The sequence below is a fragment of the Macrotis lagotis genome, chromosome 4 (assembly GCF_037893015.1).
Source record: "Macrotis lagotis isolate mMagLag1 chromosome 4, bilby.v1.9.chrom.fasta, whole genome shotgun sequence".
Lineage (NCBI taxonomy): Eukaryota > Metazoa > Chordata > Mammalia > Peramelemorphia > Peramelidae > Macrotis > Macrotis lagotis.
This window is the reverse complement of record NC_133661.1, coordinates 87,967,516-87,991,370: the sequence shown is the minus strand read 5'-3', so window position 1 is coordinate 87,991,370 and position 23,855 is coordinate 87,967,516. Positions and strand designations below refer to the sequence as shown.

Below are 23,855 nucleotides of genomic sequence, written 5' to 3'. Positions count from 1 at the left end.
TTCTCATCCACTCATTCTTCTAGGGGAAGCCTTCACATGCTTGGGGTAGGCTACTGCTTAGCTCACTGATGGGTTTGATGACTATCAGTTAGCCCACCTGCTGAGACGGTTTACTGGGTAGTGGCTGCTGTGCACAGCCTCTTGGAGTCACCAGTGAGAGCTGGGTGAAGAAGGTAGACATCAAAGGTGGGTGAATATCCAAGCAAAGGGCTTGGCAAGTCATCACTCCAAAGATGCTAGTCCTCCTGGAGTACCTTATTTAGAGAAATCAAAAGAGATGTAGATTTATAGTCAGACAGAGGAAAGGCAGAAACATAGGAGAAAAGAGACGGGGGGCGGGGAGGAGATAGAGAGGAGAAAGAAGAGAAAATGGAGGGAGAAAGGGAGAGAAGACAAAAAAAGATAGAAGAGATCAAGATTGCTTAAGTCTGAATCTAGTACTATTTGTTTAAAACAAAATCCAGTGGGATCAAACTAGTTTAATTTATGTCCAATACAAGACCTCTGTGAGGTTATTTTTGGCAAGGCAGGGGGTTAAGTGACTTGCCCAGGGTCACATAGCTAATTATTAAATGTCTGAGAGTGGGTTTGAACTCAGGTCCTCCTGACTCCAGGGCCAGTATTCTATCCAGTAAGCCACCTAGCTGGCCCTGTGAGTTCAGTTTTAAAAGGAAATGGAGACTTCAGAAAAACATGCATAATGCAGACCAAAAAGAAGGTTGTTTCTTAAAATATCTAGGCAACTATAATTAATCATTTCTTTTCTCTTTACTCCCTCCCCCCTTCAAAAATAGGATTTATGAAACCAGCAGATTCAACAAGCAAACATTTATTTTACTTTATATACCAGGTAATGGGAAGACAGAAATAAAAATGAAACAGTTCTTGAATTCATGGAACTTACATCCTATTACTAAGATAATGGGTTCATGTGTAAATAAAGAACATATAACATCTTAGATAATTTTAAGGAAAAGTAGGTACCAAAAAGCAGGGAGATCAGGAAGAATTATGTAGAAGATGACATGGGTTGAGTTTTAAAGGAAATGGGAGATTCTAAAAGGAGGAGGGAGTGTTTTTTAGGTAAGAGAAACAGGGTAAAGAGAAGAAAATTGTAGAAGAGAAAGGTATAAGAGAAACAGTAAGGAGGGTAGTTGAGAAGAGGACTGATGTATAATTAAAGCATGAAAGATAGGTTGTGGATAGATTATAAAAGGCTTTTAAAATGTTAGACAGAGATGTAAACATTTGATCCTAAAAGCAGGAGGGAAAAAACTTGAATTTATTGAAGAGTGACATGATAAGGTGCCTAGTTTAGGATAATTGTTTTGGCAGCTGTGTCAAGGATAGATTGGAAATGGGAGTGATTTGGAGAAGAAAGGAAAAGCTGAAGGCTATTAACCATTGTTCAGGGAGAGATGATGAGTGAACAAAGGTGGTGATCTTGTGAGTAGAAAGGAGACAGATGTGAAAAATGTTTCAGAGGGAGGAATGACAAAATTTGGCAGCTGATTACATAATGTAGAGTGAGAGAGAATGGAGTTAAGGAGAATGAAGCTGGGCGAATGATAAGATGGTGGTGTACTTAAGAGATGGAGAACTTTGGAAGCCTGGTCATTGGTGGGATGGTGGTGTATTTAGAGATGGAGAACTTTTCAAGCTGGATCACTGGTGTGATGGTGGTGTACTTAAGAGATGGAGAACTTTGGAAGCCTGGTCATTGGTGGGATGGTGGTGTACTCAGAGGTGGAGAACTTTGGAAGCTGGATCACTGGTGGGATGGTGGTGTACTTAAGAGATGGAGAACTTTGGAAGCCTGGTCATTGGTGGGATGATGCTGTACTTAAGAGATGGAGAACTTTGGAAACCTGGTCATTGGTGGGATGGTGCTGTACTTAAGAGATGGAGAACTTTGGAAGCTGGATCACTGGTGGGATGGTGGTGTACTTAAGAGATGGAGAACTTTGGAAACTGGATCACTGGTGGGATGGTGGTGTACTTAAGAGATGGAGAACTTTGGAAGCCTGGTCATTGGTGGGATGGTGGTGTACTTAAGAGATGGAGAACTTTGGAAGCTGGATCACTGGTGGGATGGTGGTGTACTTAAGAGATGGAGAACTTTGGAAGCCTGGTCATTGGTGGGATGGTGGTGTACTTAAGAGATGGAGAACTTTGGAAGCTGGATCACTGGTGGGATGGTGGTGTACTTAAGAGATGGAGAACTTTGGGAGCCTGGTCATTGGTGAGATGGTGGTGTACTCAGAGATGGAGAACTTTGGAAGCTGGATCACTGGTGGGATGGTGCTGTACTTAAGAGATGGAGAACTTTGGAAGCTGGATCACTGGTGGGATGGTGGTGTACTTAAGAGATGGAGAACTTTGGGAGCCTGGTCATTGGTGGGATGGTGGCGTACTCAGAGATGGAGAACTTTGGAAGCTGGATCACTAGTGGGATGGTGGTGTACTTAAGAGATGGAGAACTTTGGAAGCTGGATCACTGGTGGGATGGTGGTGTACTTAAGAGATGGAGAACTTTGGGAGCCTGGTCATTGGTGAGATGGTGGTGTACTCAGAGATGGAGAACTTTGGAAGCTGGATCACTGGTGGGATGGTGCTGTACTTAAGAGATGGAGAACTTTGGAAGCTGGATCACTGGTGGGATGGTGGTGTACTTAAGAGATGGAGAACTTTGGGAGCCTGGTCATTGGTGGGATGGTGGCGTACTCAGAGATGGAGAACTTTGGAAGCTGGATCACTGGTGGGATGGTGGCGTACTTAAGAGATGGAGAACTTTGGGAGCCTGGTCATTGGTGGGATGGTGGTGTACTTAAGAGATGGAGAATTCTGGAAGAGGACATGTTTTGATGGGAAGGCTCCATGACTTATGTTTTTGACACATTTGAGATGTCTGTGGGACATCCATGTCCCATAAGCAGTTGAAGATGTGTGAAAGCTCAGAAGGCAACTTGGAGCAGGATATATAACCCAGGGAGAGATGATAATTGAAATTAATGGTGGCATCACCTAGAAGAAAGCCCCAGACGGAGCGTGGAGGGGCCGGGTTTTCTACCTACAGTTGAGGAGATAATGTGGCTGAAAAGCCAGCAAAGTAGGACAGGAACCAACAGAAGGGTCATGGAAGAGAGAATCGAGGAGAAACAAAAGAGTTTGAGGTTTGAGAAAATATTTGGTAATGAAGAGATAACCCGACAACTAACAAAAATGAAGTGTCGTTTTCAGGCTATTAACAGGCTGTTAATGGCTACAACGAAGTCTACCCTTTCTTATTTCACTCCTAGGACAAAAGATGTTGTCGCCATTACTCAAAAACTACATTTCCTAAAATGCAACACGCCACGAGCCGCGGCGCGAGCGCTAAGTGGCCACCACGGCCTGTTGTATGATGGGAATTGTAGTTTCGAGGACGTAAGTAGGCGGTGCTTGGGAGCCAGCGTCCTCAGCAGCTGTGAATGGTAAACCGCGTGACTCGAGGATATTGTGCTTCCTCCCGACCCGGAAGAGGATGGGGTTGATTGACGTCAACGAAACGGCTTCCCGGACCAATCGGCGACTCGGTCCTAGGCGTTGACATTTGAAACCGCCCAATCAGGCGCGCGCGCTGGGATTTGTTCCTTATAGAGAGCGGCGAGGAAGAAGGCGGCAAGGAGCAACGGACGGCGGCCTCGGAGCGGACTGCGAGGTAAGGCGAGGCGGCGGAGCGCCCGGGGCCTGCGGTTACTGGCATTTTTGGGGGGGAGATTCTCGGGTCCAGGCGTTGGGCGAGCCGTGCGGAGGGGAATCGCTCGGGTTCCCATCGTTTTCCCCACCTAGGAGCCGACCGGGAGACGGGCCGCGACGGGGGAGGGCTGGGATGAGGGAGCCCGGGGTGGATTCTGCGGGATGCGGCGAGCTGGGGGCGGGCCGAGGCGGTCCGGACGGCCCCTGGGGGTCGGGGTCCGGACGGCCCCTGGGGGTCGGGCTCCGGGCCTGCTTCGGGCCGGGGGTGTGGAGAGGGAGGGGGCCGGAGGCGCGCCTGGTCCAGCGTTGCGCAGGCGCAGTGGCCCGTCGGCTCCACCTCTTGACCCTCCAGCCTCTGATTCTGCAGATGACCGGGTCCAATGAGTTCAAGCTGAACCAGCCTCCCGAAGACGGCATCTCCTCGGTGAAGTTCAGCCCCAACACATCCCAGTTCCTGCTGGTCTCCTCCTGGGACACTTCGGTCCGCCTCTACGATGTCCCTGCCAACACCATGCGCCTCAAATACCAACACACTGGCGCTGTCCTGGACTGCGCCTTCTATGTAGGTCTCTCCGTGATCATACATTAGAGGACCCCCCCTTCTGACTCCCCATCTCAGTGAAGAGAAGTCAAATCTCCTTGACTTAATCTCGAAGATATCCTTGTAGAATTGGGGATGACAGCCCCTTCTTACGTTATTATTGTTTGAGTATCTTAATGCTATGGAACCTTAAAAATGACACGAAGGAGGCTATCCAAAACACCACAGGTTTGACTTTGTTTTTAAAAAAACGGCCACTTTTTTTTTTGGTATTAAAAATTCCTTTGGATATCTGGTGAAAACTGGATTCCTTAGAATAATCTTTTTTTTTTACCTCACAAAGTAAAATAGATAGGGCCCTATCAGGTACTTCAAATCAGTTTTCAAAATATTAATCAAAGAGTTCAGCAATCCCCGAATAAGAAAGCTTGGTTTAGTTTTTTAATACATAAAAGTAAAATCTGTAGGATTATAAATGAAATCAATTTTATCAAATCACAGCTAATAAAATATCTTTTCAAAAAAAGTTGAGAGCCCACAATAAAATCGGGAGTTAAAGTAAGGTTTTAGAAGTATTTATATATTTCCCCCCCATCAATTTATAAATACAGTAAACCACTTTGTTTTATAGATGACTATATGTCTTTTCTATCTGTTTGCTTTGTTACCTTCTATTTTTAAAAAAGTGGAAAAGTTTATCCTATTAAAATGGATGATACTCAAGTTTTATAGATCTTAAAACATGTTGGAGAGGTTATACAGATCCCAAAGCATATAGATCTTAACACGTATTAGAAATGTTATACATTCAAAACTTAAAAAAAACAAACTATTTTTCAGGATCCAACACATGCTTGGAGTGGGGGCTTGGATCACCAGTTAAAAATGCATGATTTGAATACTGATCAAGGTAAGATGGCAAAATTTTTCATTTTCAGATACTTGATTTTAGAAGTTTTAGGGTGTAAATGACTTAACGTATATATTTATAAAAAATAGAATAGCTGAAATTAAAGCTTTTAATTTAGTTTTAAAAAGTTTAAATTTTAAATTATTGACCATCTTTTGCTGTTTTTCCTTTAATAATAAAATTTGAGTGCCATCCTAAGTGTTAAATAACTGGCCAAGTATATCACTTTGACTCCATAAAAGATGGATCCAGATCATTTTTATTGCTTTTCACCCTATTTGGAATTTGAAAAACTTTTGCAATTTTAAGTTTATTTTCATTAATTCTGATTGAAAAAAAGGTTTTTGAAACTTATGAAATTGAGATGTCTGTTTCTTCTTCCTATTCCTTATACTTAAAACTTTTAGAAGCCTAATATGTTAAATGAATAATTCATTAAATTTTACTGTTGTGAATAACAAATAATCTTTTATTCTAGGAAGCTAGGTGGTGCTGTGGATAGAACTCTGGGCTTAGAGTCAGGATGACTTGAGTTCATATCCTACCTCAGATACCAGCTGTTTGATCCTGAGGAAGTCATGTAACTTCAGCCTCAGTTTTCTCATCTGTAAAATAAAGTAGTAGCTACCTTTCAGGGTTGTTTTGAAGATCAAATGAAATAATAAAGTGATGTATGAACCTCAAAATGATAATAGAAAACTTAATTTTTGATATATTTGTTCTCAATTTTTACATTGAATTATGGCAGAGCTTGACAAGCACTCCAAAGTTCTTTAACTTGATGCTTCTTTGAATGTTTTGGTTTCCTACAAATATATGTACATACACAGCTGCATACATACATACATTTGCATGTGTGTATATGCATATAATTAAATAGTAAGTTTTTTGGGTCCTTTAAAGAAGATTTTTAGGATTAGATAAAACGGAGCAGGGAATAGAGAGACACAGTATTTTGACAAAATATGAGTAAATACATTACTGTATGACTTCTATGCTTTCTATAAGTTTGTGCAATTTATTTATTTTTACTGAAGTGCCCTTCATATTTAACTATAGATTACATATATTTTAGTATATGGCCATATAGATTTGCTTAGACAAGTTGGTAGTCCCAAGATTTGAAAACAATTTACAAGATGCCTAAAGGTTTCAGGCTTTAGTACAGCAGTATTTTGTGGGGAGTAGATAAAATGATTTCAGTTCATTTAGGATTCATTTCATTAAGAATTAGAAAATTACTGGAACAGGTAGCAACTTTTCTTCCTTAAATTACTTTTGGTGTCTGACTTTCAAAGCTTGAGCTGTTTTGAAAACCAAATGAAATCATAGAATGCTTATTATTCAAGTCCCAAAACTTCAAAATTATTAACTACAAAAAATTTAGGTAGAAAACAAGTGGGTTGTTATTTTTTTTTTTTTTAAATACTCATCTGTATTTGAGACTTCCTTGTGAGGGCTCAGGGGACCAGATTATTTCCTCCAACAAATAATTGAGGACCAAGTATTTGGTTAGTATACCTGCTAAATGACTGAAAGATAGCCTGTCATAGCATTTATGGTCTTGTAGATATCCTCTACTGTCATATAGACTATCATACCATGGGATTATAGGGGAGAGGGAATTTTGGGCTGGTCTGGATTGTAGAGAAATTTACTATTTATTCAGACTTTTGTGAAATAGTTATTGGAACTGATTTATTAGGTTACTATAAAAGTAGCTCATTGTTCTTATGAGGAATTTGTTTAGTGGAAGCGATAAAACTAGATGTTTCTCCCCTCCCCCCTTGTTTTTTAAAGAAAATCTTGTTGGAACTCATGATGCACCTATTAGATGTGTTGAATATTGTCCAGAAGTCAATGTTATGGTTACTGGAAGTTGGGACCAAACAGTTAAATTGTGGGATCCTAGAACTCCTTGTAATGCAGGAACCTTTTCTCAGCCAGAAAAGGTAGGTATTTTTGATAGTAACATAAATTATGATACTTAACTATGTTAAATTGATTTGTTATATGTAGTTAAAATCCACTTTAAACATAATTTGAAAAATTAAGAGAACTTTTTATTTTTTGTCTTAGGTCTGTTCTTTTAAAAAACAAAACAAAACATGACTTAAACTTGATTCCCCTATGTTCTTCACATCATAGCCCAGGGCTGGGATGCAACATGCTGCCATTTGAGTAGAAGCCATTTAACAAAGACTGCCGATTGTCCTAAATTGGGTTCGACATGCCCAAAGCAGAAAATGAGACGAAACATCACTCATTTTTCTTTATGACCTGAGGTTTCATTTGAGTTGACTGTTAAAAGGGTAAAATGGGCTATCATTGCAATTTGTGATAAAGGTGTACTACTGTTCCTTGTTCTTTTTTTAAATATTAAAGGTGTACTTAGGACACTTAGGTATAAGGCTTCTTTAAAATCAGAACTTTTTTATGTTTTTAACCCCTTGATCAGGAAGTGCATGAAGCCCGATTTAAAGAGCATAATTGAGCATTCTCTTTTGCATCCCTGTTAGATTTTATCAGTTACAAGTTAATTTTGAAGACATTGTTTTTAGCAATATAAAGGTATTCTTGAATTGAATCTATTTCCCAAGTACAAATACTATTCAGACCATGTTAGCCATCATTATGTACTGTATTGCATCCAAAGAACCATTATTTTTACCACATTGCAGTCGAATCTACTTCTGGCAAGACCTTTGTTCAGAATGAAATAATTGCATTGTTTCTAGTTTTGATTTATAGTTGTATGTAGCATGTTAAGAGCTGTGATAAATTGCTGACAGAATATCATATAATGGACAGCCACACTGAATCAAGCTGCTTATTGGTTCAGCAAGGTTCATTATGTCACTTTTTTTTAATACTTTCTTTGATAAATGTATACACCTATTCAGTAGTATGACAGTGGTTTCACTTGATTTATGATCATTGGGGATAGGAAACATAGTTAGAAACGTATGTGTCACCTGTATAGTAAAGATTTAAGATAAGATTCCTGATATGACTGTACCATTATAAATTGAGCTTTGACAGGATTCTAGATTCATAAACTTTGATATTTCACAGAACTTAACTAGGTTTTCAGTTATATGTATAAGTTTTTTTTTAATGTTCTATTGATAATCTTCGTAAATTTCTCTTTGGAAATATAAAAACCTTTTAAATTTAAAAAAAAGTTTAATTTATTTAATTGCTTCAGCTATTTGGGACCAAGGTATAAATTTCAGATACCGTTTTAGAGGACTACTGAATTGTTGAGCGTAGCTTGATACATGTGACTGATTCATTGAGCTATTACCAAGCAGTTTTGAACATGGATGTTAGAAAAAAATAGTGATTTTGTTTGGTTCCTATTTGAAATTAAAATTACTGAAGATTCAAACAGTTGTCAATATTAAACCTGTATTGCCTTTGAAGTGAATTTTTCAAAAGTACTGCTGGGTTTCTAAAATTCTTTATTTCAAAAATAATTTATTTTTCCTGAATTGTTCTATTTGATGTTTGACTTTCAATTAATATTTTAAGATGTGCTGCATATTTGCTTTCAGGAAATACAGAAAGTCATCTAATTTAAGTGAGGCCAAGTTTTTAATAATTTGTGAAAGAAAATTTCAGATCCAAAGGAAAAAACTTTTAATTTCTTACAAAAAATTAAGCCCTCATAAGGTATTTCTGAGTCTGAATTAATGTTTTTATAAATCATCTTTGTTGGATTATTGTATAGTTTTCTGTAATTTTTATGAGTAGAATAACTTAGACATGAAGAAATTAAAAAAACAATGTTAGATGAATTAGTTTTAATTTTAAGTGTTTTAGTTTTATTAAATATTTGGCTGATGCATGTTATATATTCTTTATTAGATCATTACAAAGAAGATATGCCATTTTATGACAATTACTTGGCTTTGAGAAGCCAAAAGCTACTGTTGATACATGTTTCATAATTGAAATCACTTTGCTTCAATGCTTTCAATATTCAGGACCTGGTCAACTTATTTTTTTATTGCTTTGATTAAATATATTTTTAAAAATGTCATGTACAAAGTAACTGTTGTAGTAATTTTTTATATCCTTTAAAAGGTTTACACACTCTCTGTGTCTGGAGACAGATTAATTGTGGGGACAGCTGGTCGGAGAGTATTGGTATGGGACTTGAGGAATATGGGCTATGTGCAGCAGAGAAGAGAGTCTAGTCTGAAGTACCAGACTCGTTGCATACGAGCATTTCCAAACAAGCAGGTATTGCGCTTTTAAATGAATTTAAATATTGAAAATATATGAATTCTCTTCTAATGATTTTTTAAAACAATATTTTAAAGCAAATACATTACTGAAGACTTAAAATCAATTTTTGGAAACTTTGAGCTGCAACTCTGCTTTTATTTTATTAGAATTTATGAGTCAGAACTCAAGAGATTGAAAACTGGAATTTTAGTTTGTTGGGATTTTGCACTCTCATGTCATCTTAAACTGCTTTTGCACTAAAACTTAACTGAGTATTTTCCTGGGCAATTTTCAGAAGTTTTTGATAAAAAACAAATACAAACTTGGTAGATAAACAGAATAGACAAAAAACTCTCCTTCCCAACACCACTTTTCATATCATTGCTATAGTTACTGCTATATGGTACAGCCTTCTTCCATTATCATTTCTAAATAAAGCTTGGCTTATACAATTTATGAAGTCTGAGACTAAAGTCTTCACCTTTAAAGACTACATGTATTTATAAGTAAAACTACAGTTGTAAAGTTTTAAGAGGAATTAGTAATGTGATCACCTTTTATGCAATTAGATTGTTCTAAGAAAATTTTCCCAAGAGGAGCAAGTGTACACCATCCATCTTTGAATAAACTTTTTAACCAGTATTCTATGAGTGCTTCTTTGGAGATAAAATCTGGAGTTACCATTTTATTCCATACATTGACAGAATAGATTGAGTTCCTTCAAATAGCCTTCCTTTTTATCAAAAAAATGATCATTTTTTGTTTTTAAGGATTTTATTATGGAAGTTCATCTTCGGTATTAGAATTGAAAACAATAGAAACGCAGATTTGAGTAAATTTAATTTTTATGTTAAACTCACAAATATAACTTTTAGAAGTAGTTTTCAAAAGCTTTAAACAAAGAACTTGCATTTCATGCTAGATTTAGAATTTCTAATTGATTATATGCAAAGCTGCATCCCTGATTAGGGAAAACTCACTGGGAAAAGGGAAGCAACCAAGTGTTTATTAGTACCTACTATGTGTCATTAAGTAAGTGCCTACTTTGAGCCAAGTCTTAGAATTCTTTTTGGGGATATCTTATACATCCAAGTTATTTTTTTTGTTTGTACCTTAATTATGAAATCACTACTGAAGGAGAAGACTTCTGCTAATTGAGACTGGTAACATGTGCATGTGTTTTCCTCAGGAGAAAATTATCAAGCTTAAAAGAAACTTTCTTCATCAGATTTGAATCTTTTTGTGTAAATCTATATGACCTTTCCAAGTATTTATAAGTATTATTGAAGCACTTAGAATTTAAATTTGCCTGACAAATCAATACTTTGAGTGTATATTATGCGCAAGATGCTGATTATGATTCAAATATATACATATATATGTGTATGTGTATATATATATATATGTATATATATATATATGTATATGGAAAACCAATTTTGCTTTGAGCAGAAAGCATTGATATTTAATTTCAGGAATATATCCCCCTTTTGTTTGTGTTGGATTTAGAAAATAGTAAACTAACTAAATTTATACATTCTTTCTTTTTCTATTCTTATTGTCAGGGTTATGTGTTAAGCTCTATTGAAGGCCGAGTGGCAGTTGAATATTTGGACCCAAGTCCTGAGGTACAGAAGAAGAAATATGCATTCAAATGTCACAGACTAAAAGAAAATAATATCGAGCAGATTTATCCTGTCAATGCCATTTCCTTTCACAACATTCACAACACATTTGCTACAGGTAAATTTTTTATTAAAATGTAGTTTGTAATATTGCCATTTTCTTAAGAAATATTTGTAAAAGTGGAAACTTTTTTGTAGTTTTAGAACATTGAGTATTTAATATTGAAATTTCTTCTACTTGCATTTTATATTATGAAAAGTATTCTAAGATCAAAAATGTAATGACAAATATTTTCTTTGTTAATTAACTTTTTTCAATAAGCATATTAATCACAGGTAGCATTTCTGTAGTTGAATTTCAGGAATATTGAATTTATTTTGATCCTGCATAGGTGGATCTGATGGATTTGTTAATATTTGGGATCCATTCAACAAGAAACGATTGTGCCAATTCCATCGGTATCCTACTAGCATAGCATCACTTGCCTTCAGTAATGATGGGACCACACTTGCAATAGCATCATCATATATGTATGAAATGGATGACACTGAACATCCTGAAGATGGTATCTTCATTCGCCAAGTGACAGATGCAGAAACAAAACCCAAGTGAGTATGCTTCACCTGTATTTGAGCCTTTTCTTGCATTCATCCTAGAATTTATTAATTTTTCCAAATTCATGAATAGCATTGTTGATGCCTGATAGATAGTACAGCTGACTGTAGGGTTGGAGTTGATTTTATCTTGTTCTCCCAAGCTTTCAATATCCGTAGGTTGATAGACGTATGATGGATAAAATTGAGCCTAGTTGTTTTGTAGAGAAGAATGTCAAACTCTTATTCTTCTCAAAAAGGCACCATTCTTTGAATCTCTGGAGTTATTACTAGCTCATTGCTGCAAAATTAAGTTGAACTCAAGAATAATTTAGTTAAGCACGTTCTTATATTTAAGAGATTTAAGAATGTGAATTGTTAAATCTTTCCTCTAGAGATGATTTCCCTTTAATATTTACAGAAATTGGATGAATATAGGGCATACTGAAAATCAGAAAGATTATTTGCCCTTTCTCGGAATAGTTAATTTCCCTAGTTTTGAAAATCTGATAAACGGTGTCTTAGTCCTTTTGTGTTGATTTAAAGAAGCTGCATAAAATGTCAGTGGACAAAAGCTTTTTATTTGGAATATTTTGACTACGTTAAAAAAAAGAAACTTAAAACATGAGTATGAAGTAGTATTAAAGTTTAGATATGCAAAACATAGTTCAGTATGATGCATCTTTGTATTTCCCACTTCATCTAAATATGTGGGCCTGACTCATGCAGTAGGTGCTCCAGAGATAGTTGTTGATGTTAATTTTGCAGTTTGAGTTTGATTTCTAGTCATTTTTATTCATTTAAATTTCATTTTGTCAGCATTATCAATTAAAGTTTATATTGGCAAGTGGCAAAATAAGCACTGCTTTATTAGGCATACTTTAGAAGCTAATAGAATTTGAGACTTGCTTAGGTAAAAGCTGTCTTTTTGCTTTATAAAACCCTTTTCTGATTCTTTTTGTTGTGGCTGTCCATTCTGATTTCATAAAGTTATTTCCCTTTTTCAATTTCTAGGAAATCATGTATATGACAGAATTTGACTTTAAATGTCATGTTGCTGATGGCAAAACACTTTGCTGCCTCAATTAACAAAGAAGGGAATATCTCCTTAAAATCACAAGAATTTTAAATGTCAAAAAAAGATTTTTTGGTTTGCTATCTAAAGGTCATGAAACTATTTGCTGTAGTCAAGATATTTTGAAGAACAGACTTGGAGTGACTGTGCTTTTCATAATATTCCTGTTTGAAATTTGCAAACTATAAATTCTGAGTTTTGTGACACTGTTTGAACAAAATGTAAGCATATAGAAAATTTCCTCACATTTTTTACTGGACATTAAATAATAAAAAGAGAGCCTCCTGTTCTATTTGTTTTCCTTGCTACTTATAGTTGCTAATTCTGAAGCTGCTTCACTCTGCCTCATGAGGAGGTTAATCTACAATTAAACAATATTTCCTCTTGGCTCTCCATTATTTTCTGAAGCAGATGGTTCATCATTTCCTGGGCTTTTAAACAAAGCGAGGTTAAGGTTAGACTCTTGGGAATCAGCTAGTTTTCAATCTTATTAGGGTGCAGAAGGAAAACTAATAAGAACCTCATAACATCATTTTGTGACTGTAAACAATTATTTATTAGCAAACAATTGATCCCAGAAGGGCAAATTGTTTGAGTCAGTAATGAGCTGAGAAAAGACAGAGCATATCTGTGTATTTGGAAAATAATTGTAACGTAATTGCAGTACATTTAGACAGGCATCTATTTGGACCTGTTTCTATCTCTAAGTGAATTTTTGAAAACATTAATGAGTTTTGCATACTATTCTGACATTTATATGATTCTTATGCCCGTTTCAGTTGCCTAGCCTCTGGTGATTAAGAATTTTTTAAATTGTAGTGAGAATGAAATTCATTTCATTATAATTTTGTCCAAAAATAAGCACTAATTTTGACTGGTTTCTCCCTGCCTTCATCTAGTAGCATTTTCATTTATTAAGTTTAGAAGCCAGTTTTGCTTTATTCATTTTTTTTAATGTGGGCAAAACCAATATCTTTTTGAATAGTATTTAGTTTTAATAAACAATCTACTCTGCTCTTGATACATATTAATTTCAATGGAAAGTTAGTGAAAGCCTTCAAACCATCTATTGAAATGTATTTTCTTCATTGCAGGTCTACCTAATCTAATCATCTTGTGGAAGTGTGGCTTCTCTGTGGAAAGTTTTTGTGTACTTCCTACAAAAAAGATATTTGTCCTTAAGGGATAATTTATAGTAAATACGGATAACTTTTTGTCATTGATTTCATTTTTTTCCCCCTTGTCTTAAAAGAAACTGTATATGTACTATTTAGTGCTTTAGAAACAATTTTAGAATCAGAACTCTTGTGCTCTTGTATTGTAACCTAAAAAATTTCTATTTGGAAATTTTTATCCTCCCCCTTTCCATACCCCTCCCCCCAGCAGCTTGACTGTTTGTAACACAAACTGTGCCATCTATTTCCTATTTAATAAATCAGTTTCAGAAACTGTTTTAAAATGTTTGCATATTTTAAAATTCAAAATTTAGTGAAATCTGCATTATAAGAACACCATAAGGCAAAATTGCCCTTTTCAAGAGCATGCTTGGGGCTATATTTTACCCCCTTTAGAGCCACAATTCCATTTTAATTATGTTTGCTTCTCATATACTTTTGGGATTCAGTCCTGGAAAAAATAATCCTCTGAAGCTCTACTACCATTACTATCCATGTCTCTTGAAGTTCTATATCCTTGTTGTGTAGGTCAGGTTTTCATTCTGCTTTGTACACAACAGGGTTCTGCAGCCTAGCTGTTCAGCTTTTCAAACTGGGCTTAGAACTTGTGGAATCAGGGACCTTTTTGTTCAGTTTTTTAGTATCTCTAGTGTAAGACTCATGTAGTAACATAAATCCTTGCATTTGAAATGAACTACATTTGCCTAGAGAGATTATACCTAGCCATCAAATTTTAAAACCTGAGGGAGCAAGTATAACACATTGATGTGTCTAATTTTAATCCTTTGCTGTAATTTAAAATATTTTTGCAACCATCTGAGTAATAGATGTTTGCGATCTTAGAGCTGACTTTTTAAATCAATATTTTTTTGTGTCTACAACCATTTTGAATTTTCTTTTATTTTGTATGTTTTCTACAGTGAGCGCAATGTGTTATAGTGTAGATGCTCAATAAATATTGTTGAATTAAAGGTGCATGACTCTCCCTCTCCCAAGTCAATATAATATGATATATAGTTTGGACTAACAAATAATTTATTAACCAAGATGTTATCTCCTTCAGGAAAATTCTTTTGGAGAAGTTTATATAAGTAATTTGTTGTTTGATTGGCTTCCATTGTTATGGTTATCGTTTAGTTGGGAGAATTTTTTTTTTTTTTGAGTGTAAGTGATGTGAGTAGGAGTCTATTAGAGGTGACCATGGTAAATCTTTAAAATAAAGGGATAAAAGTGTTTAATTAGATAAATAAATTATGATATCCCTTTTCTTCATAAGATGCTGAATAATGCAGATAATTATAATTGAAGTGAACATTATATAGATTTGTGATCCTTAATATATTGATTTTTATACTTTGTGACATTTTTATTATAAGAACGCGTTGTAAACTACATTGTAGGAATGCTTTATGATTCCATGTAGCTATTTTGCTTTCCAAGGATTAAGATCTTGAATCTGCCACCTACTAACTTGGAATGTCATCTAATCTTTTTTTTATTGCTTTTCTTTTCTGAAAAAGGGAGCATTGGACTAAATGATATCTTAAGTTTTCATCTAACTTTGATTACCACGACTGTATGAATTCATTACACTTTAAACAGATTTCTTGAAGACATGAAGCCATTCTTTGCTCTTTCCCTGGTTCCAGTCAGTCATTAATTTAAGTCTTTTTAGTTCTACCTTAATTTACCCTATCCTTTCTTTATTCTGTTCCTAATAACCTTGTCAGAGGGTTTCTTACTTTATGCCTGAACTTTTTAAAACTATATATCTCCCAGTCCATTTCACATACTTCATCTGGAGGCTCGTATGGCCAAAGCAGCATCTTTTTGGAACTGATCAAAGGAATCTTTGAGCTAGAGGATTTGCCTCTGTTTCTAAACTACAATTTAAGTGCTTTGAGTGAACTTCCTGAACCATCCTGTTTGCTTGAGTTTAGAAATCTGTTGTAATTTCCTGTCCTCTTTATCTGCTACTGTCAACATATGTTGGTATTCAGTTCTAGTAACTATGCTTCTCTAGTATTACCCTTCCACCACATAAGTTTAGGATTGCTAGGTATCTAAAAGTGTCTTTATAAATATTACCTATATAGATTGGGTGGTATTTGGAACTTGCAATCTATTTTCTAGTTAGTTTTCCAGGTCTAACTTTTCCTTATAATTTGCTTTAGAGTCAGATGGCTATAATATATACTGATCTTTTCTCAAACCTTTCTGGCCTACTATGAGATTTATGGACTCTCTCATGTTGATGGATAGATATTTCTCATCTTAGTGCTCTGGATTGAATTTATTTGCTTATTCTAAAATCCTAGGCTCAATCCTGCATAATTTTGTTGTTCTACCCCTCATTCCTGCTTAATTACTGGTTTAAGTTTCTCTGTCTCCCCATACCACACTTAATGTTCCAATTGGAAGAGAAGGTAAAAAAGATGATAGTTATATGTTAATGTCAGCCTCCAAAATGCTGAAGATAATTGTTTTTCCTTAACATGATTAATCTTTATTATAATAGTTATTACTATTGTTGAACTTTATGACTTGCACTATACTTATTTTTGCTCAGCTGTTAAGCATACTCAAAATGAGCTCCCTCTTGCCCCTCCATATTAGGAGGTCCTAACCTTATGATAAATTCTTTTAATTCCCTCAGAGCTAGAAAATCTGTAAAAGAAGGGACAAGTTAAAACTGATGAAGTTCCATAATAGAATGGAATGTCACTGAGAGTAAGACATCATTAAGTGGGAAGCTGAGTAAACTGAGGAAGGGGACATTATAATGACATTTGATTTAGAGATCTACTTGTATATCCCCGCCCCACCTCTTAACCCCCCCCCCCCCCCCCGAATTTATTGAGTAAGGTCTCATGGTCTCATGGTATGTGCTCGCTCTGTGTGTGTGTGTGTGTGTGTGTATACATATACATATATATACACATTATACTCAGGCATACATTTATGGTTAACTGTAATCAATTTCATCTATCTTCCACAATTTTCAATATTAAATACTAATTTTTACATTTTCCTAAACCATGCCTTCATTCATGAATCTTTAAGTCTTTACTCAGATTCTTCTTCCTGCCTAGAATATCATTTCCTTTTATTTCTGTTTAACTCTACCCATTTTTCAATGTCTAATTTCACATGAGGAAGTAGATTGTAAGTTAGAACATCTGTGCTCCTTTTTGTTAGTAGTATATCCATAATAGACAGTTACATACCATATGAGAGTTCACAAGACACTTTATATAAGTCATCTCCTTTGGTATTCATAGCAACCTTGTGGAGATGGTCCTGCTGATATTCCTGCTTTACAGATGTGAACATTGAGAAGTTTGAATCCTAGCCTTCCACTTAATATCTTTGACACTCGGACAATTCACTTAGTCTCTTTGACTCACTACCACTAGAAATTGTAGGAAGCTGGATAGGATAGAGCAGTAAATGTGATAAATAGGGATTCTATGAGAAAATGCTAATATTTCTCTCCCTGAAATAGTAAATATGACTTAGACTTATTAAAAGCTCTTATGGGACAGTTTTTCATCATGAAAACTAAATCTTACCCCAGGAATATTCCATATGTCTAAATCTTCTAGACCAGTATTAATGGGTTTTCTCAGTAGATTTTAAGCCTAAAAATATGTGGCTAAATTTGTAAGGGAAATCTTATGCTTGTTTTTCTTAGCTCCATGACCTAGTACTCAGTAAAGATTAGGAAGCTGTGAAGGAAGTATAGTTCCTGTTTCTGCACTCTTAATTTCTTGCCCTCTTTGTAAGAATAACTTTTTTTTTTAAAGGGTGTCATTTTATGACTGTTCTTCCACCACCCATTTTGGTTCTTTGGATTTTCTTAAATTATGTTGTCCTTTCCCTGGTCTTATAAAATCACATTTATGGATAGTTAATGCTTAAATGTTAATAGTTTGTTTTCTTTGTTAAAGAGAACAGACTTTAGGAAAAGGAAACAAAGAATCATTTATTGGAAAAAAAGAAAAGAGAAAGAATCATCAAAACTTTAGAGGTAGTATTGATTAAATGAGTTACTACCATCATCTTCATGTAAAACTATCCCATCATTAAAAAGAAAAGGACAAAATTTGGGTGAAGATTGATGTTACCTTCTGATAAACTATACCTATTCTTCAAACCCTCTTTAAAGCTTAATTTTTTTGAAGTTTCATATTTAGTAAACATTCACACAAAGTAAACATTGAGATACACATTATTTCCAGAACATTATAAACCTCAAGTTATTCAAAAAGACATCAGTTTTAACAAAATGGTGTTTTACGTGCTTCCATATCTACATCTCATATTTTTCTGGTAAGCATTTTTTTTGCTGCTGTTCTTAATTCTTATATACTCTTAGCCTGTGTGTGTATTAACTCTTTTGTATTCATATAATAGCTCTTTCTATTCTACAAATATTTGTATTTTTCATGTTCATTATTTTACTATAAAATTATTGGATGTAAGGATTTGTAGGTTTTTGCTATTGTAAGTAACTAAAGATATTTTCTGCTTGTCTTTAAAGATAACATTTGCATTCTATAAGAAAAGAATAAAAAGGCCTTGTTTCCAGTTCTCAAATGAAATAGCTATATGAAAAAAAATATGTTATATCTAAAATAAAGTAGTATCTTGCTTCATCATCCTTCGCTCCCATGACTTTCCCACCTAGTCTTTGGGTAGCTCAACTCAATTTGGAAAGTACTGATTTAAGTTGTTAGGACTAGTTTATTGCACTTTTAAAAATGACATCATACAACATTGCTTTGATTGGTGCCAGTGCCAAGATAAATGACAGCTGCAGAGCTTAGTGGCCACAAGATATCAATTTGCCCATTATGTACAAAGGCCTCTTTTCATTGATCAGTGGCATGTTTTAACAGTGCTTTCATTTTAGAAAGATACCCACAGAACTTGTCCTAGGGTTGTGGCAAAGCATCTGCTTCTTTGGAAAGTATTTTGTATACTCTTGGAGAAAGTTCTTGAGGTAGCAACTAGATCTTCTATTATGATTTATACATGCTCTATTAGTTTGTTCATTTAAATATAACTCATGCTTTGACAATTAAAACTTGGTGCTAAACGTTTTAGTATACAAGGATTTGTTTTACTACAAACCAAATACAGCATTTTTATCACATGACTTTTAAATGACCTGGATGAAATAATAATAGAAAAGGAAAATTACACTTTGGAAAGGAACCTGTCTCATTTTTTTCCCCACCCCTGACCTCAGGTACACTAAGCACTAGGGTGATTCAGTAGTTTGGGTAGGAGAGTTTATTTCCTTAGATTTTATTTCATTATGTTATTTTATTTCAATAATTTTTTTTTTTTACTTCTGAGCATCCTTGGCTATGCAAATTCATAACTTTGTGCAATTTACACAAGTTGGAGAAGCTGTATGAATTATACTTAGTGCTCTGAAAAACACCTAAGTTTGCTTTTTCAATGTAACAAAGTACCTTTCATCTGCTTTATAGGACTTTGTTATAGCCTATTGCAGTAATATAAAACCTATGTACCTAGACTCCTGACCTTGTTATAACATCACTTTATAATTCTCGAAATAACTTGGCCCTGGAAGATTTTCTTACTACCAGCTATTGTTCTTAAGGAGCTCAAGGGATGATTTGTTTTTATTGTTTCATCACCCCCTATATCGATATTCTTTTTTAAGTTTTGGATAATCCATTCATTATTTCACATTGTAACATGGTATCCAAGATTAGCATTCTTTATGTAAGGAAAATCCCTTGTACAGACTTGTGAGGGTAGCACTTTGTAAACTTTATTTATAAGACTTCTTCCACAAGGCCCTTTTTTTTTTCTGTCCACCCAATATGCTAATGTCTGTAGACATTTTATGGGGCCATTTCCTTCATTTTAAACTGTGTAACTGGCCTCCCCTCTTCCAGATGTGTATCTAGATTGTTTTGCAAACCCACAGGCACCATATATGTGAATGACTGATGTCAAGAGTCAGTATTGTACAAGGGAAAACACTGGATTTGTAATCAAAGGATCCAGGCTCTAATATTGTTTCTGTTCCCGTGTGATGTGGGGCAAAGAATTTAACCTCCCTGGCTCTCCCTTTCTCTATCTGTAAAATATTGGATTAGGTGATTTTAAAATCTCCAAATCCTAAGAAACATGTATGTTAGAGGTATAAAAATGGTTTTTTAAGTGGGAACATATTTCATCTAGTTCCACTGGTTGAATTTTGGTTGGTTATGATTTTTCATCCCTGCAAGTAATCAACAATGTGTCCGCATGGAGATTTGAGTTGACACCTGGTCCATGTCCAGTGTGTTGCTAGGTATTTTTTTTTATTGAATGTAAACCAACTTTTTTTGTTTGCCAGTAGGACTCAAAGATACCGTACGTTTTATTGTCATTTTGATACATGGTTATCTATTCTTACTGTTTGATCTGTAAGTGGCATGTGTGAATTTATTGAATTCTAAACTAAATCTGCTTGGTTAATTTTGTAATATTGTTTATAAGCCTTAATACATTTAACAAAATTATTAAGTCCTGACTGAGTGAAGCACTGTGCTAGAGCTGAGAATACAGACAAAACCAAAATTGTTCTTACCTTTAAAGATATTTTTATTATTCTGGGTCTCCAACAAAGATTCAGATAAATACACTGTAATTGCTAAAGGGAGGGGACATTAAGAAAGAGGGGGAGAGCTTCATGCAAGTGGTGTTTGAACTGGGCCTGTAAAACAAACTTTCAATGATTCAGTTGAAGGCATGAGTTTAGTTCAGTACCTTCTCTTTTCAAGAGATTGCCTCTGACAAACAAGAATACGGTGAGCTAATTTGGTAGGAATAAAAATAGTAGGCAATAAGAGGAAATGTTTAGTCAAATTGTGACCAACTTGATACACTAGAGGATTTTGTATTTTGTCTTAAGAGGCAAGAGGCTACACAAGATTTTTGATTAAAGTAGTGGATTGATAGAGAACATCTTTATCTTAGGTAATTTTCTACCTTAATAGAACAGAGTTTAACTATTGAGAGAATCAAGGAAAAGAGACCATTACAATTGAGAACTGATGAGGGCCTGGTTAGTGCTGGGTATGTGAAAAGAAATGTAATATCAATAAGCCATGGTGATTTAATGAATAATGAGTGTGAGGAAATGGAAAACATTAAAGATGACTTAATTTTTTTTCAAACTGGATGATTGATTGGCTCTTAACAGAAGGTGAGAAGTTTGGGGGAAGAGATGAGTTTAAAAGGGAATATGAGTTTCCATGTTGAATTTAAAATGTCATTAGAATATCTCAGAGATATCTTGGTGGCAGTGTATGGAACTAGTATTCATGAAAAATGGAGACTTTTGCATATTGCCCTAGGGCTTAGAACAGAACCTTGGAGGATACTATATTTATGGGGGTGAGAAATAGGTAATTCAGCAGAGAACATTGAACAAGGTAGAACAAAGGGAACAAAGTCACACTAGCAAAGACCAGAGAGAGGATCTGAATAAAAGTGTCAAAAGGTACAGAGATGTCTTAGAAAAAAGCTTGAGGAAAGGTTATTGGACTTAGTAATACATTTTGGTAAATCTTGGAGCAACTAGTTTCAGTATAGTTGTGCAGTTAGAAGCTGGATTACAAAGTTTTGAATAGGTAATAAATGAAGGTTGTGAGTTTAAGGTGATTTCCAAGGATTTTAGCAGGTGATGAGGAAAGCTTCATTAGAGATTGAGAGGGATATAAAGGTGAAAAGATTGTTTAAAGATAAATAAGACACATTTTAGGCAGTAGGGAAGGAGCTGTCTTTTTTGGAATGGTAGAGAAGGGGATTGGATCAGGGTAAATGTAAATGGATTGGCATTGATAAGAATAACTACCTCAAATTAGAGCAAAGAAAGGAGAGGATGACTATTGCAGTTTTGCCATGAGGCATAGAAGATAAGAGGATTAATGATCTCACTTTTTTTAGGACAGTAACAATTGAGGTCCTCTGATCATATTGCTAAGTAGCACAGGGGATTGGATGAGAACATTTATATGAATCATTGACGAGTAAATGGAAAAATTAAAAAATGCTTTGTGCAAGAGCGTACTATGCAATAGTGAAAGTACAACTGAAATTATTTGTAGTGGACCTATTCAACGTGGTTGTGAGACTTTCTCTGGGTTTTCAAGTACTTGAGAATGAGAGCATAAGGAGCAAAGATGGTGATTACTTAGGGATAAAGATATAGGAAAGTATGAAAGGCAATGTGAGGGATTCAGACATGGAGAAGAGTATATTCAAGTTGATCAACTAGGGTCAAGATTATGGAGAGAGAAATAGAATAGATCAGAGATGAACCAGGGCATTAGTGATGATTAGGTTAAAGAAAGCCATGGCTAAATTGGTCAGTGATTAGAAGAGGGTGAGGGTCATTAAGGGTATAAGACCTTGATATGACTTATAAACATTGACTGAAAGAACTGATATTCATTCTCTAGAAGAGAAAACTTAGGGGGTCAAGATCTGTCCTTTGGAGGAAGGATTAGATTGTTCCTGCTTAGTCTGAGAGAACAGCATTATAAGCGGTTGTTGGAGATTGTAGAGGCAGATTTCAACTTTTTGTAATGAATAACTTTCTTATGATAAGATTGAGTTACTTGAGTCTTACAAGAAGAACTCGATGGTGATGTTACAGATGTTCTTAACCTTTTTTGTGAAATGAACCCCTTTGGTACTATCTGCTAAAGCCTTTGGATCCCTTCTCACAAAAATGTTTTTAAATGCATATAATTCATAGGATTATAATAGAAACAAATTATATTGAAATACAGTGATCAAAATATTTTTTCAAATAATCTAGTTCACAGATTTTGGGAGTTAAGAATACCAGTAATGGAAAGACTCTTGTAAGAGTAGATCATAGACTTCTAAGATATCTTCCCACTTTGAAATTGCTGTGATTAACTTTAGGAGTGAAACAAAAAACGAAGGAAGAATGCAAAATTATGATTCAGTGTAATTTTTTTCTTCATTAAAATATTTCTGATGTATTTTTAATATCAATCTCTTCCCCAACCATCGTCATCTTTTTCAGTCCTCTCTTAGGGAAAAAAAAATGCAAAACTAGCAAACACAGCAACTTGTATAACTATATGAAACATTTCACTGTCTTCCAAGAGGAAGACCTTGTTTCCAAAGTAGTTTTCCAAAACCAAGATTAATATTGCATTTTATCTGATTTCTTATGTCTTTTAATGTTGTATTAATTTATATTATAGTCATTATATATATATATATATATATATATATATATATATATATGTGCATTTTCCTGATTGTGCTTTTTTTTTTTTAAGGTTTTTTGCAAGGCAATAGGGTTAAGTGGCTTGCCCAAGGCCACACGGCTAGGTAATTATTAAGTGTCTGAGACCAGATTTGAACCCAGATACTCTTGACTCCAGGGCTTTATCCACTGCGCCACCTAGCTAGCTGCCCCTGATTCTGCTTTCTTTGCTCAGAATTTTCTGAATTTTTTCCCCCTTATTTAGTTTCTTATGCTATTTGCATTGATTTTTTTCTCTAGTTTTTGTAAAAAATTGATTTAAATGAGCTTTTTTTTTAGAAAAAATTTATTTATTTTGAATTTTAGAATTTTTCCCCTAATCTTGCTTCCTCCCCCCCCCCCCCCCACTGCCCCAAGAAGGCAGTCTGTTAGTCTTTACATTGATTCCATGGTATACACTGATCTTAAGGAAGAAAGATAAAGTATAAGAGATAGCAAAAATAACATAACATAATGGTTTTTTTTTTTAAATTAAAGGTAAAAAGTCTTTGGTCTTTGTTCAAACTCCACAATTCTTTCTCTGGATACAGATGGTATTCTCCATCACAGAAACCCCTAAATTGTGCCTGATAGTTGTGCTGATGGAATGAGCAACTCCATTAAGGTTGTTCATCACCCCCATGTTGC

At 35.0% G+C, this 23,855-nt stretch overlaps 1 protein-coding gene across 4 annotated transcripts in view; it reads left to right on the top strand.

The window, feature by feature from the left end:
- The first annotated feature begins 3,587 nt into the window (after positions 1 to 3,587).
- The window catches only part of BUB3 (BUB3 mitotic checkpoint protein), a 38,584-nt gene continuing 18,316 nt past the window's right edge, over positions 3,588 to 23,855 (top strand). The window contains exons 1-8 of one of the 4 annotated variants that reach the window (XM_074233426.1): positions 3,588 to 3,700; positions 4,106 to 4,300; positions 5,120 to 5,189; positions 6,990 to 7,141; positions 9,279 to 9,437; positions 10,988 to 11,165; positions 11,440 to 11,656; positions 13,811 to 23,177. In XM_074233426.1, coding sequence (XP_074089527.1) covers positions 4,106 to 4,300; positions 5,120 to 5,189; positions 6,990 to 7,141; positions 9,279 to 9,437; positions 10,988 to 11,165; positions 11,440 to 11,656; positions 13,811 to 13,820 — 981 coding nt within the window. In that variant the 5' untranslated portion in view covers positions 3,588 to 3,700 and the 3' untranslated portion in view covers positions 13,821 to 23,177. The other 3 variants (XM_074233424.1, XM_074233427.1, XM_074233423.1) reach the window with 3 other exon arrangements.